General features: G+C 39.3%; 1 protein-coding gene across 2 annotated transcripts in view; it reads left to right on the top strand.

Annotated features, from left to right (window-relative positions):
- LOC149577752 (uncharacterized) overlaps positions 1-15,282 on the top strand; it is a 282,798-nt gene that overhangs the window by 188,548 nt on the left and 78,968 nt on the right. For both annotated transcript variants that reach the window (XM_089825533.1, XM_089825524.1), the window contains one exon: positions 14,988-15,098. In XM_089825533.1, the coding sequence (XP_089681659.1) occupies positions 14,988-15,098 (111 nt within the window). The remainder of the gene's footprint in view (positions 1-14,987; positions 15,099-15,282) is intronic.

Raw genomic sequence — 15,282 nt, 5'->3', positions numbered from 1 at the left:
AGCGACTGCAGTCTTTACCAAATTCTGTACAGTCACAAGTTGTGGTGTCTAGTGATTCGAGGATGTCCATGGTCGAGATTGACAGTGGAGATGGGGATGCATCCATCCTTGATACTAACATTGGCATATCGGGTTCGTTCCCACTAGAGTCAAGTTCAGTTGAGTTGGGTGTTGTAGCAGATTGTTGTGGTATGCCTAACATGGTGGTGGCCTCTAGTACTGATGGCACAGAGACTAGAGATGTTGTATCAAAGATCATGTGTGATGTTGGTGAGCCGGCAGTTGGCATGGTTCCTGCTAGTAATACTACTCCCTTGGTGATGTCTTCGAAGGTAGTAGTCAGTTGTAGCTTGGTTAGTGATTGATTGCAGTCTGAGCCATTGACTGAGATTGGTGCATTCTATCGGCATTACACTGTGAGGTATGCTCATCAATTTACCTTTGATGACTATGTTGATGAGATGATGATACAGAGATGTATTTTGGTTCCTAGTGCTTGTCATCAATTATGGGACGGTTTGATGCCTTGGGATGAGAGTTGTGATGGGCATGACATGGCGATAGGTTCTGCGGTTGACAACTTGATAATACATGACTTAGAGCAGGAGTTTGGGAGTGATGCTTCAGCGGTTGTAGTTATTGATTCTACTCCTTTGGCTATGACATCTCCTGACTTAGCTGGTGATCAGTCACAGTGGGTTGTATCACTTGTTCATGGTGAGCTGTTGACTGAGGTTGGTTCTTTTTATCAGCATTATACTGCAGGGTATGTACATCAGTTAGCCTTTGATCCTTGTGTTGAGGAGTTGATGGCAGGTAGATTTGGTTTGGGTTCCATTTCTTGCTGTTTATCTTGTGATGTCTTTTCGCCATCAGCAGTGCATGGGAGTTATCGTTATGAAACAATGGCCGTTGATCTGCAAAGTTGTGTTGACTGCAAGAGTTGTACAGTGTGTGGATTCTCCATACTTGGTACAATTTCATTCGAGAGCATTCACCATTGTTGTAGAGTTGGATTGTACATTCTGTATAGGCCAGTGGGATGCGTTGATGGTATTTATTGTGTTGGCAGTTTGATTTGTCCACTTTACTTGGGTTTTGATTTTCTAAGAGTTTGTGTCTTGTGGGTTTCTGACTATGGCAGTTGTGATTTTGGAGTTTGGTTGAGCTGTAATTGTCAGTTTGATTATGGATTCCTCTTGGTTATATTGCAGAGGATATTGCAGGAGCCTGTGTTGATTGATAGCAGTATAGTACATGACTACATTTGGGATCCAGGTGGATTGATTGGTTTATTGTTCAGCCATTGCTTGGGGACAAGCAATTTTAGGAAGGGCGGACTGTCATGTTCCCATTTTGGAGGCAATTTGATTTAATTAATTTAATTAATTAGGTTGTCCAAAATAATGAATATTTTATGAGGATGACTAATTAATTATTTTAATTAAATAAATAAGTGGTATTAAGTTAATTATTTATAAAGTTATCAAATAAATAAATATTAAAAGGTAACTTTATATTTAATTAATTTAATAAAGTGACTTGAATTATAAAATATTTTATAAAGTCACTTAATAGATAAAATAAAAAATAATGTTCTAGAAGCTTCTGGAGAAAGTGGAGGAAAAAGAATAAATAGGGACCCCGGGCTTCATTCTAATCATCCAAATTTGTTGTTGTTGATGTTGATGTTTGTTGATGTGCATTGTGGAGCCTAGGGTTTCTGCAATAGTCACAACTGGCCATTGAGAACGAAAACTCTCAATTGGTATGCAATTTTGAGGGTGTGAAATATCACTTGAATTATTGCAGCTGGGAGGAAGATACTTCAGTCTTCTATTTGTGCTACATTGAGAAAAAATATTTGAGTACAAAAAGCAGGCTGAAATAGCAGCTCGAAAAAAGCAGGCCGAAAAAGCAGCTCGAAAAAATCAAGCTGAAAAAGCAGGCCGAAAAAGCAGTTCGAAAAAAGCAGGCCGAAAAAACAGTTCGAAAAAAGCAGGCCGAAAAAGCGGTTCGGAAAAAAATAGGCCAAAAAAGCAGCTTCGAAAAAAGCAATCCGAAAAAGTAGTTCGAAAAAGCAAAAACGAAAAAGAAAATTTGGAAAAAGCAAGTGGTAAAAGCAGATCGAAAAAAAGCAAAGCAAAAGGGCAGCATTGAAGGAAAATATTACAGCCATCCACAATCAGGTTCTTCACTTCTCATTTGGCATATTTTCTGAGAAATATAGGTTTTCAGCTGAGTACAAAATATAGCTTCAGCACTTTATTATTTTACATTGTACTTGTCTTTGTTTGCCAATTGGCATTATTGGTATCAAAGGAAGGCTAGGATTTTGCAATTGAAAGAGTGTTGTAATTTTTAGACTATCTATATTGCAACTCTAGAGTTGATGATCAGCTTATTAGTTTGCATTCCAATTGTTTGACAAAATATCAATTGGCTGTAAGTTCTCTTTTTGGCATAAATAATGTTATAATTTTGCATACTAAGTGTTTATATTAATGCCACTTGGTTGTAAGTGCATTAATGCCATCCTAGGTTGCATCCGAAGGATTTGTCATAATTACTAATTGCTGTAGCTGCATTTTGCAAGTAGTTTAAGTCATATATGTATTGAATATTGCCAAAATTAGTTGCACATTCATATTAGGTCATTGTTTAGACAATCTGGAGTCTTTTTGTAAGCATTCTCTTTGAGGCAAATCCAAACAAGAATCACTGCAGCAATCTGAAAAGTTTTATTAGTCAGATGACCCTTGCTTGCAAAGTGTTTGACGAAATGTCAAACAACTGAAGTATAAGGATTTTTTGTGATTGAAGAAATTATAACCTATTGGGGTTATTACAATTTGTACAAATACCTTTATTCAAAAACATTAATTTCACAAATCTGCCTTTGCAGTTGCAAGTGTAATGAGATACTTAAACTTCCTCTGCATGAAATATTTAAATTTTCTCGATTATTTTATTGCCATAGAGAAACGTGGGAAACCTGTTAACTGAGATATTTTGAAGATCATATAAGCGATTAACGATCCATCCAATTATATGCAAACTCATTCATCAGTGGCTATTTTTAATCTTTCACGACAATGAAATGAGTTTCTGAAACATCTGAAATGGTTGTGCTATTTCCTCTGTGCACACCCAACTAACGGGTTTTCCATGTGGAGCAATCAAACATCAACTAGTCCTTGTTAAATTGTCAAGCACTCAAGTCTCTTAATGCCACAGAGATTGATTCCAGCTGTATGCCCCCACATCGCAGTAGACAATTACTCTCGAGCCATCTTAGTGCATCTTTATTGTCTAACATTGCTGGTAGACTCCTTTCAACAAACAATGAACCAACTCAGTCTTGAAACAATGACCTGCTGGTATCAATATGATTCGATATTGACTATATATTGCACTACTCAATCCTACAGAAATTAGTGGTTGGAAGTAGCCTTTACTCATAGATATCCGTGTGATCCACACACTGCCAAATAGATTCATCATATGCGAATCAACCTTGGCGTGGGCACATTGAGCACGTTATGTTGCATCCTCTTTAAGGATCCATATTTTATATTACAAGTGATCTCTATAGAACCGATCCTTGTTGGAGATCATGTTACATCAGATAGAGCACTCTAAGCACCATTTTGATCACTCTTGATCTCTACTAATTTCTACAACTTGGAGACCTTGATCCGCATTTATTTGACATTCTCATCCCCTCGAGCGACATTTCAATCCAACTATAGGATCTCTCATAGGCCTATGATTTCTCACACGTAGTGAATACTCATTTCCCGAGCCCTTATTTATGCCCACTATGCCAACATTGGAGCCGAACGATGAAACGTTGACATCGAATTTGGGACATCAATCAAATAGCCTAGCCAAAGCAATTTACAGCTTCAACTCATTTTCATAAGCACATTTACACACTGCACTCTCTGCCAAATTGAACATCGTCTATATCTAGTTTGCAAGTCATTTGCATCGATCCACAATAGATACTTTAGTATGAACATGCCTAGGGTTCACTTGCTCTGATACCATGTAAATTTTCTCACTAGATTTAATTTATTTGTAGACTGATGCACAGTTGTGTTGCAGGTATGATCACTAATGCCAATGAACATGATTCGCTTCCAAAATCTGCAGAAGTTAGTGTAGTAATAACAAAGATAAAACAATATTATTGAACTTAGAATTTCCTTTGATCCTTTTATGTGCTTGCATTAATAGATTTCGATGCCTTGTTTACATTGGGCAGATTGGATATATATCAAGTGGAAAGGGTGTGGGGATGAATAGACATGTCTCCGAATGGAGACATGGGCATTCATTCTCACACCCATTTGGTGGTAACTAATCTTCATGATTTGTTATGTACTTAAACCAAACTAATCAAAGTAATACCAATCATTAGATCTCCACCCGATATAAAGGATAGATCAATCATGATCTAAATATCAAAGGAATCAAACATAGTTTCGATCATGCCTTAATGATCTCAGGAAATATATGTCATTGGTTTTGAATTATGAATGATCACGCACAGTAATGTCAGACCGAAGCTACATGCATTATCATAAAGAACCAAAAACTTTTAGATTCTTGATCTAGGGTTTGCGACTAATCTAGGGTTCCTCAAGAGTTTTTCCCATAACAACGTGTGTAGGAGGCCGATTAAGGAAATAGATTGCAATAAACACTGCTTTTGCCAATATTTCTTAGGAACATTTCTATGTTCCATCATTGGCTTGACAATTTTTGCAATGGTGTTGTTGTGATGTTCTACATCGTCGTTTTGTTGAGGGGTGTATACGTTAACTAACATTTTATGCCATATGTATCACAAAAAGTGGAGAAGTAGAAGATAGCTCCTCCTATTATTAGACCTAAAAGTAGAACAACCAGACTCTTTTTTACTAAGGCCATAAATTTTTGAAATAAAATTAACACATCTAATTTCTGTCTAAGAAAGTACACCCACATTTTATGACTGAAATCATTAACAAAAAAAGGAAATACTTGCACCCAATAATAGGAGTATTAATCAGGCCACATAAATCAACATGGACCAACTTTAGTATCTGAGAGGCTCATCATGAGTCGCCATCCTTGAACAATGTCCTATGTTGCTTCCCAATTTGACAAGCTCCTCAAACTTGCTGATTTTGAATTTGACCATGTACTAAAACTTCTTGAACAAGCTGAGCAAGATAGTAAATGTTCAGGTGACCATATTGCCGATGCCATAAATTACTGATAGAAGATAATTTTGTTGCGAATGCATGCTCAAGAGAATCACCTGTATTCACAAATTTGTGTAAACCATGATCCTTAATACCAACACTACAATAGCATGTTTGGCACAATCAACAATCACAAATTTGCGTGTATTGAATACCACATCAAGTTGAGGAGATTGCCGCATGATCTAAATCACTCAGAGTAGGTTTAGTTCCAAGCAATAAACATATCATACATTGAGGAATATGAGATTCCTCCCACCAGATTGTATTTGAATGTTGTCCTTGCTGATAACGGTTTTCTCTTCACCTCCTCCAAATATGATTGAATTAGTACAGGGAGAAAAGTTTATAAACAAATCATGCCTGTAAGTTCAATGCTAGGAAGTACTAGAATCTATATGCGAGGCAAACAATTTCACATGGTATGTTGATCTTTAAGCCATGGAGGCATAAAATGAAGACTCTTTCTATTCCGTGTGCTCAACAACACTGGCTTTAGGTTGAGACCCTCCATCTTTCTAATGTTCGAAAGCCAAATGATTGTTACATTCCTTTACTATATGGCCATATTTATGACAACAATTACACTTAACCTTCTTCGAACTATTCTAAGATTGATTGGAGCCCTTCTAGTAACTGTAAGATTATTGGGATTTGGCTGCAAAGGCTTGCTATGAGGAGGAAGTGACATTGCTACCAAATTGTTGTTTCCAATCATCCAGTTGTAGGAGTTTAGTGCAAAACTTTGGAAATTTCAAATCAACATTAGTTGAAGTAATGTTGAGAGTTTTACTAAAGTGCTAATAAGATTTAGGTAGACTCTTCAGGGTGATGACAACCATATCTTCTTCCCCCATTTTCCAACCAATGGCTTTAAGTTGATCTTAGATGTGTGTAATAAAATCAAACACTCTAGACAGGAGTAATCCTAGAAGTTATTTTGGAAAGACATCTTGAAACTTCTTGAGGTATTGATTCTTCTCCTCAAAGGATTCCCTTAATTTTTCTCTAATTTCTCCATCTTTGAAGATGTAGTCATCACCATAAGTAGTATCTATAGGTTCTCTCAAGTCTTCAATCTTAATTGCAAAAATCTTGCATCCTTTTCTTCTGCATCTCTTGAGCTGGATAGCAGATATCTAGCATGATTTGATTTCTTGCAAAACTCCCTTGATGCTTATAGTATTGCTATGGTCATCCAAACATTCTACTATTTTGGTGAGACAATCAACCTTGGCCTTGTGGAGACTAAGCCAATTGATGCCTATGATGATATCATAGGACCCAAGAGGTGGTACATATAGATTCAATTCTGTAGAGAAATTTGGAAAGTCAACCTGAGCCTCAAATAGACACTATTCTACCTTAGCCCTTGACTGGTTTACATTCTTGACTGTCCGTGGTTTTGCCATAAAAGTAGACCTTTTTGGAAATCTACTTAATAACTTTAGGGATATAAAACATTTGTGGCTCTGGTATGTATTAATATGGAAATAGGGTTTTCGTAAATCTTACCCAGAGTTTCAATTGGACCCAGCTGTTGTTCTGCCTGTTGATTGTCCAGTGTTGCATGAATCCTTTGCTGGTAAATGTTCTGAATCAATTTATAAATCAAGATTTTGGAAGAACTTCAGAAACTTACTGTCGTCAGTGGAAATTGTGTATAAGCCGATGGGTCCCTTCGGAAAGGAAGTTGTGTATCAGTCGACGGGTCCCTTCGGAAAGGAAATTGTGTATCAACCGATGGGTCCCTTCGGAAAGGAAATTGTGTATCGGCCAACGGGTCCCTTCGGGAAGGAAATTATGTATCAGCCGGCGGGTCCCTTCGGGAAAGTTCTTGTTATGTAGCCAACGGGTAAATAGTTTGTAGTGGACATGATGTATCTGGCCGACGGATACCTTCGAGAAGGTTCGTCGGAAAGTATTTATAACCCCTTCGGGAAGCATTGTAAATGAGGATATCTTACCATCGAAGCATAATGTACTATGGGCATATGCGAATAATAATAAGAGTTCTGTTGTTTGCTGTTCGTGTTCGTGTCTATTTCCTATGTGCGTTGCTTAATTAATCCATACGGTAAACATTTGGCGCCGTTGCCCGATGGACCTGGTATGCAGGCAGGCGGATATGAATTAAATGACGAATCAGTTGAACAAAGATAAGAATAAGCTGAAAGAAAAAGATGACATACGTGTTGCGTAAGAAAATTTAATTTTGGCTCAGCAGACAGAGCGTCGAAGGAGATTCCAGAAGATTGCCGACGGGAACAGGAGTGCCGAAGGATTGTTGAAGGAGACTCGACAACGGCTTGAGTTGGTGGAAGAAGCGAGGGAGGAGTTTCTGAACCTGCATACGCCACGGGAAGAGAATCCTGACGGAAGGAGATCGACTTGCACGACTCGGAGTATCGAAGGAGCACGAGCGTGGAGTGACCTCTTCGTCTGAGATATACTTCCGGAACGAACAGCTTCGGTTGACGAACCCTCTTCTTCACCAAATAGCGCGGATGTTGAAAACAGCGCGGAAGCAGAAAACAGCATGGGTGTTGAAAACAGCGCGGAAGCAGAAAACAACGCGGGTATTGAAAACAGCGCGGAAGCAGAAAACAGCGCAGGTGTTGGAAACAGCACGGGTGTGCACAACAGCACGGGTGTTCAAAACAGCGCGGGAGCTCAGAACAGCTCGGGTGTTCAAAACAGCACGGGAGTGCAAAACAGCGCAAGTACACAACAAAACTCCCAACATACAGTGATAATGGCAGGTCCGAAGGAAAAATTGCCTAAATTTGATGGTGATGAAGCAGCTGATCCCATTCGACATTGTAAGACATGTGAAACAATCTGGAGGGAAAATGGCATAACAGATACAAACGAATGGATCCGACAATTTCCTGCTACCCTACGGGGTGTTGTGATTGATTGGTTTACTGATGCTGATCCACAGAAATTAAATGGTTGGGATAATATTAAGGAGTTCATCGCAGAATTTCAACTTTTGCGTGATGATAATGAAATTGTAGCAGAGATATTCAATACCAAGCAAAAGAAGAATGAAACAGTACGGGTCTTTGCTAGGAGATTGAAGGACTTAATCAGATGGAGAATAAGCCGGCAGATGGGCTCCAGAAAAGATGGTTCATTGAAGGCCTTCACCCGAAGCTGCGGAAAAAGATGAAGATTGTGCCACCATCAACATACGATGAGGCGTACAATCGGGCAATGAACCTCGAAAGCGACCAGAAGACAAAGAAGAAGAAGAACAACTCGTTCGATTCAGATGACAATGCATCTTCAAGATAGGATAGCAGCGATGACGAAGGAAGCAACAGGAAGATCCGTGCCCTCCAGAAGGATATGATGCGGATGATGAAGGAATTCAAAAACATGAACAAGGAGACTAAGGGCAATGACCTATGGTGCACGGAGTGTAAGAAAGAAGGCCATACGAAGGGATCTTGCCCGAAAGATCAATTTTATGAAATCTGCCAGATCCTGGGGCACTCTGTAAAGGAATGCCCGTTCAATTTGAAAGCAAGAACACCGCAGCAAGTGTTCCTGATGCAGGAGGCATCCCTGTCAGGAGGGAACGAGAATACCAGTACGGAAGGAGCCACATCGGGCGGATACAGAAACAACCGGCGCGGTCAAAACAACAACAACAATAACAACAATGGTGGCAACAACAACAAATGGAGGAAGGAGTCGAATTCAGTATGATGCGAATGGTCGACCAATTGTTCAATGGCGCGCATGCAATCTATGGGGTCACTTCGTCCGAGAGTGCACAACAACAAACACACCGAAGTTGCTATGCCGATGGTGTGGACCTGGCGATCATGATGATACTAAGTGCCCGAAGTCTGGAGTAAACTTGATTATCGTGGGGACAGATGAGGAAGAAGTTCTGGCCATCACTCGGAAGCAGGTGAAGCTATACCCTGACCCAGCGGAAGAAAAGAGGAGACTGGAGGAAGCAAGGGCAGAAATCCAGAAAGCAACACAGATAGAAACGGCACACCTGAAGGACACGCCGAGTACCTCCGTACGGAACTGCGCAGAACAGAACAGTGTACGACAAATATTGCAAGCCGAGATACCCGTCAGGATAAGTGATCTGTTGCTCACTATGCCTCAGCTCCGATCGGCACTCACAAATATCGTTCCCGCTACTAAACTACTAGGAGAACATGGAAGGGAGCAAGAAAGTGGAGCAAGTACAGTGGACAAAAAGGAGAAGGAAAGTGGCGCAAGTGCAGAAGATCCGATGTTGTTAGCCCTCTCATCCGGACACCATCCGGCAGTCGTCGAAATGGGAATTCTCGGGATTGTATTGATGGAAACAATTGTGGACGGAGGGTCCGGTGTCAATGTGTTGCTTGAAGACACTTGGAAAAAGTTGGAACGGCCGACATTATTTTTGCCACCTACCTTCCAGTTGTTAACAGCCGATCGACATGGAATCAAGCCATTGGGAGTACTCACAGCGCAACTAGTGACGATTGGAACACAACCATTCCTGTTGGACTTTGTTGTGATCCCATTGAAATGGAGAGGATATGATGCCATTTTGGGCCGGGGGTGGCTGATACAAGCAAAAGCAAAGCACGATTGGAAGAAAAATACTTTATCACTTGAAAGCAAAGGCCGGAAGTATGTCATTGATCTGCACACTCAGATGGTCGGGGAAGAAGCCCTATCGTCAGATTCTGAAGGAGAAGACGATAAGAAGAGGCAGATTATGGAACCCGATCAGTAGGGAGTCCTACGATTGGAAGGAGATGACGATCTGGATTCAGTAAATGGTCTTTACCACTGGCAGATAGAGGATTACGAGCTCTTTCCAAGTTGTAATATGCTAAGGATCGACGAAGGTAAGAAAGAAGAAGGAAATGAATGTCCGAAGGAACACAGAGAAGCCGAAGAAGGAAATGACTGTCCGAAGAAACACAGAGAAGCCGACAGAGGAAATGAATGTCTGAAGGAACACGGAGAAGCCGAAGGAAGAAATGAATGTTCGAAGCAACATAGAGAAGCCGAAGAAGGAAATGCTAGCATGACTGAAGCTGAAGGACAGAACATACAGTACGAACCCAAAAGAAGGAAAGTTTCTACTGTACGACTGCACAGGAAGAAAGTATTACGTCAAACCACAAATATAGCAGAAAGGTACCGGTGGCAAGGAAGACACACGATACGGTCTGCACAGGCAACAAAGAGGAAGGGTTCAATAAAAGTTGTAGCATTACAGAGTGAATGTGTTATTGACGGACAGAAGGGGCAGCTGACGGAGTCCATGGTAGCGAGCTTCGAGAACAAGCTGGGCGATATGGAGATGACACAGAACAGGCATAGCAGGTTTCAACTCGGACAGTGGGTGTTGAAGTACGACGACCGGAATGAGATCAAATCAGGCAAGTTCAAAGTTAAGTGGGTCGGGCCATATCAGATCCAGGAAGTAGGGGACAATGGAGCAATAAAATTATGGACTTTGGATGGACAGGAAGTGTTTTAGGTGGTGAATGGCTCGAAGCTGAAGGTATACCACGGCCGGAAGACTTCTGTGTCAGGGAATGACCTTTGGGCGACCCCTTCATCGTTGCAGACCGATGATGCCAACGGTCGAAGGGAAAACAGACTTTGCTGTTGAAAAAAAAAAAAACCAAAAAAAAAAAAAAGAGAAAAAAGCATCGTACGGTTTTCAAGGAAAAGTACCGTACGGTGTCATATCTGAAGGGAAAAGTACCGTGCGATTTTCATATTTGATGTACGGTTTTTTAATGCGGTGTACGGTTTTTAAAGTGTTGTACGGTTTTTAAAAGCACTGCACGGATTTCATAGTGAAGGAGTGCCGTACGGATTTCTCACAGGATGGAATGTGCCGTACGATTTTCAGAGGAAAGAGTCCGAACTGTTTTTAAGGGGCAAGTATCGTACGGCTTTTTTAGGGGAGATGAGTACCGTACGGTCCTTAACACCTAAAGGAAAGAGAATACCGTACGGTCTTTTATATCTAAAGGAAGAAAAGTACTGTACGGTTTTTGATATCTGAAGGATGGTGTACGGGTTTCAGACAATCCAAAATGTGGTACGGTTTTCAAGATGTTAGTACGGTTTTGTGGTGGTGTACGGTTTTTTAAAGAGCCTGAGAAGGATAACGTACGGAATTTGGAGCCAAATTTTAATTTGCATCGTACGGATTTTGAAGACTTCGGAGGATATTGCAGTATGGCTTTTCCAAAAGATTGAAATAGTAGAGACGCCTTCAGATTTGTTTCATCAAAACTCGTGTGCAGGAAGGAGGCATCCATATGCAATCAGCAGACAGTGTCAAGATTGAAACCTTACGGATTTCATCACAAATGGGTGACAGGAGGTTTTCTTAAAAAAAAAAAAAAAAACGACGACAGAATCAAGTTGTTCAGAATGAGTGACAGATGATGCCAAAGGGAAGGGGACGCATCCGTGGTTACCAGAAAGAGTGTAGAATCGACAGAAAATGACAGAAATGGTGTGTTCCGTGCAGTTTCGTGTGGGTCCCAAGACCCCGCCTCTGACCAGTTGAGAAGATTTGGAGCTGCTGCAGGCATGGAGTGTCTGTCTATTAAAGGCATTGAGAGTAGGTGTTGGCCATGAGGCTGTTTTGGTGGATGCGTAGAGAGCTCGGAAGGAGCTGATCATCCAGTTGGAGGCAGTGCAGCGACACTTGGGTCAGGGTACCGAGGAGTTGGAAGTAGAGAATGCATCACAGGTGGCTATCAAGGTCAGCTTGAGGAGTCAGTATTGTGTTAGCAAAGGCTATAGATGCAACAGGATGAATGTGAAAGTGATATTGTTGTATTAGTTGTTTGAGTTTTGTTCTGTAGTCGTGAGGAGACGACTTTTCTTTTTGGGGGGGATGATGTCGTCAGTGGAAATTGTGTATCAGCCGATGGGTCCCTTCGGAAAGGAAGTTGTGTATCAATCGATGGGTCCCTTCGGAAAGGAAATTGTGTATCAGCCGACGGGTCCCTTCAGAAAGGAAATTGTGTATCAGTCGACGGGTCCCTTCGGGAAGGAAATTATGTATCAGCCGGTGGGTCCCTTTGGGAAAGTTCATGTTATGTAGCCGACGGGTAAATAGTTTGTAGTGGACATGATGTATCTGGCCGACGGATACCTTCGGGAAGGTTCGTCGGAAAGTATTTATAACCCCTTCGAGAAGCATTGTAAATGAGGATATCTTACCATCGAAGCATAATGTACTGTGGACATATGCGAATAATAATAAGAGTTCTGTTGTTTGCTGTTCGTGTTCGTGTCTATTTCCTGTGTGCATTGCTTAATTAATCCATACGGTAAACACTTACCACTTCATGCCCAAAACCAAGAAAATAAGAGAAGTTGAGAAATTCCTTACCAATCAAAATGAAAGTTTAAGGGAAGGAGTTTGATGTGAGAAACCATTGAGAAAATACCCACAAAATATTTTCTATAAATTCTCCGCCACAAGCTCTATTCAAATTCAGCAAGAGAGTTTTTAAAAGCTTAAGAAAATTTAAAAAATAAGGAAGAACGATGGATCCTCCAAAAACATGAAGCTTTGCCTTATATTAAAAGAATCAATTTAAAATCATAAGAATACTTAAAACAAATAATTAAAACCATAAATTCTAAATTAAAATTAAAAGCTTAAATTAAATTCCCAAGAAGGATTATTAAAATAAAATGGCCCTAAAACAACACTAGTTAGTGACAAGAATATAATTATATCATTGGTCGACCAACTCCATCCAATGAACCAATGCATAAATAAACTCATACGCTGATCCAAGACCATTGCGGACACCATACATCAAACAACACAAATAACTTAATAAGTCACAAACCTCAACATATCAAGCAGAGTCACCGATTGTCACCACCCTACAACTGGGTGACCAAAATAAACAATATGTCAATTGTCACCCATACCAAGAATGACCAAATGACAATAGGTATATGCAAGTAACCATTTATGGCGTCTATTGAAAAATGCATAGTGCATATACGATCATTGCTAAAGCATTTGAATAATCAATATACCATATGTTATCTAACTATTGTATCATCCTAATTAGGCATCAACCACAATTATCAAATAAGCTTATTATTCAACAAGCATCATTAAAGTGACTAGGTACCATTTCATTTACAGTAACTATAGTAACATTGATTTTGTAACTATAAAATAGTAATACATTAACACTAATACATTTGTATAGAAGTCGTGCTTACCTCTTCTTGTATCTAAACTAGGGACTAAGGTAACTTTACCTTTGTACAGAGACAAGGTTGGGGTGATACTACAAGTCCACAAGGTGGTGATTTTATGTAATTGGTCCAAGTAGCAATTAATTATATTAGGGCTTTGTTGGCATAAACTCGGACCTTGATCTTGAATCAATATCGGCCATTAATTGTATTTAGAACTATAGAAGTCTACCTCAAATTATTTATAATTGAGAAAATTGTTGACGTTGTTGCTGTAATGCTACTAAAGTAATTGTGGATTCATTATTGGTCTTCATGGGGGATCAATTGTATTAATTTGGAGTATTGCCTGGTTTCAACATTTCCTCACTTAGAGTAGAATTCCATATCGTGTTGAACATAAGTAGAAGTAGATGAATGGAAAACATTGTTGTTGGTGATTAATGGTGAAGATAGTGTCCATACCTTTTGCAACTTGCTAATTGTAAGTAACAGTGTAAGTTAGTTTGTATCTTGTTACATGCATCTAACTTCAATTGGAAATGTTTGTTTAGAATGAACCTTTATAAGGTATTTGAATGAGTATTGATAATTTGAACATCAATCCTACATCCTTAGAAGTAAGCACCATGCTTTGTGTAGCTGGTTTGGCGAACAAAGGATTGGTTAAAGTCTCACCTTGTCATCAATGATTTCTTCTGTTGGTACATTTAGATTAGTTTTCTAAACCCTTATCTTTGTTTGCACTTTGTTTGATTAGTAAGTAGTTGAAGAGCTCCAATTGCGATATCATCCACATTTGTAAAGTTGATATCCATTAAATAAATAGCATAAGTCCCTTTGTGATACAAGCATATCACATCATTCCAATTGGGTGGAAGTCCACAATTAGAAGGAACCTTGTGGTTGTTTCATTTGATCACACAGTCAATATACATTGTTTAGCATATGAGCTTGCATGTTCAAGAAAGAGTTATAGATTTGGGATTTCATTGGAATACAAGTACTTGATTCTGCATGTTCAAGTGGTACTAAAACTTGCATTAAGAAGTTTCAAATCTCAGTAGACAGTTTAATCTCTAAGCTTATAAAGTAAGTTGGTTCTAGATGATTGTCAAGTTTTTGGTAGCGAGTAGTTAAGTGATTCTGAAGGGTTGTCAATTATTTGGTAGGTTAACCATAATGCAGGTCAGTTGAACTTGATTTTGATCATTTTTAAGTTTTGTGCAGATAATGTAGATCTTCAGTCAATGTTGTTGGTTGATTCTGTTCCATATAGCATCTTGCTAATTTTGTAACACTATATTTATATTTTTCCTGATTTTGACTGGTCCAGTGATTACGTATGGTGGCTGTATTGAAATAAAACATTTCACAATGGGATATTCTTATGCTGCATAAATTTCTTTTTCTCAATTTATTTTCCTGCAAACTATTATTTTTGCTATGGACAGCCATCTAACAGTTTAAATATATTTTCTGGTCCTTGTGTCTAAATTGCAGACATTAGAAACACTAAAAATAGTTCTGGAAGCAAAGGAGATTGCAGAAGATGCTCTGAGATCAAGTGGATTAATCTACACAATTATCCGACCTGGAGGATTGCTGAATACTGTTAGATTCTTCATTCCCGAGTCCCCAATTTATTGGTTCTTTATATTAAGTATTAACAAAGGAAAAAAAACCAAGGTTTCAAATTTGTAGTCTACATCCAAGTATTGAAATAAATTTGAAATATGAACATTTCACAATGAATTCTAAGTAGTACAATAAATGTATTTCAAGCGTTCATGCTGGT

The sequence above is a fragment of the Cupressus sempervirens genome, chromosome 1 (genome assembly GCF_028749045.1).
Source record: "Cupressus sempervirens isolate cs-2001-9-10 chromosome 1, ASM2874904v1, whole genome shotgun sequence".
Taxonomy (NCBI): Eukaryota; Viridiplantae; Streptophyta; class Pinopsida; order Cupressales; family Cupressaceae; genus Cupressus; species Cupressus sempervirens.
Note: the sequence above shows the minus strand (reverse complement) of the source record. Positions and strands in the feature narration are given on the sequence as shown.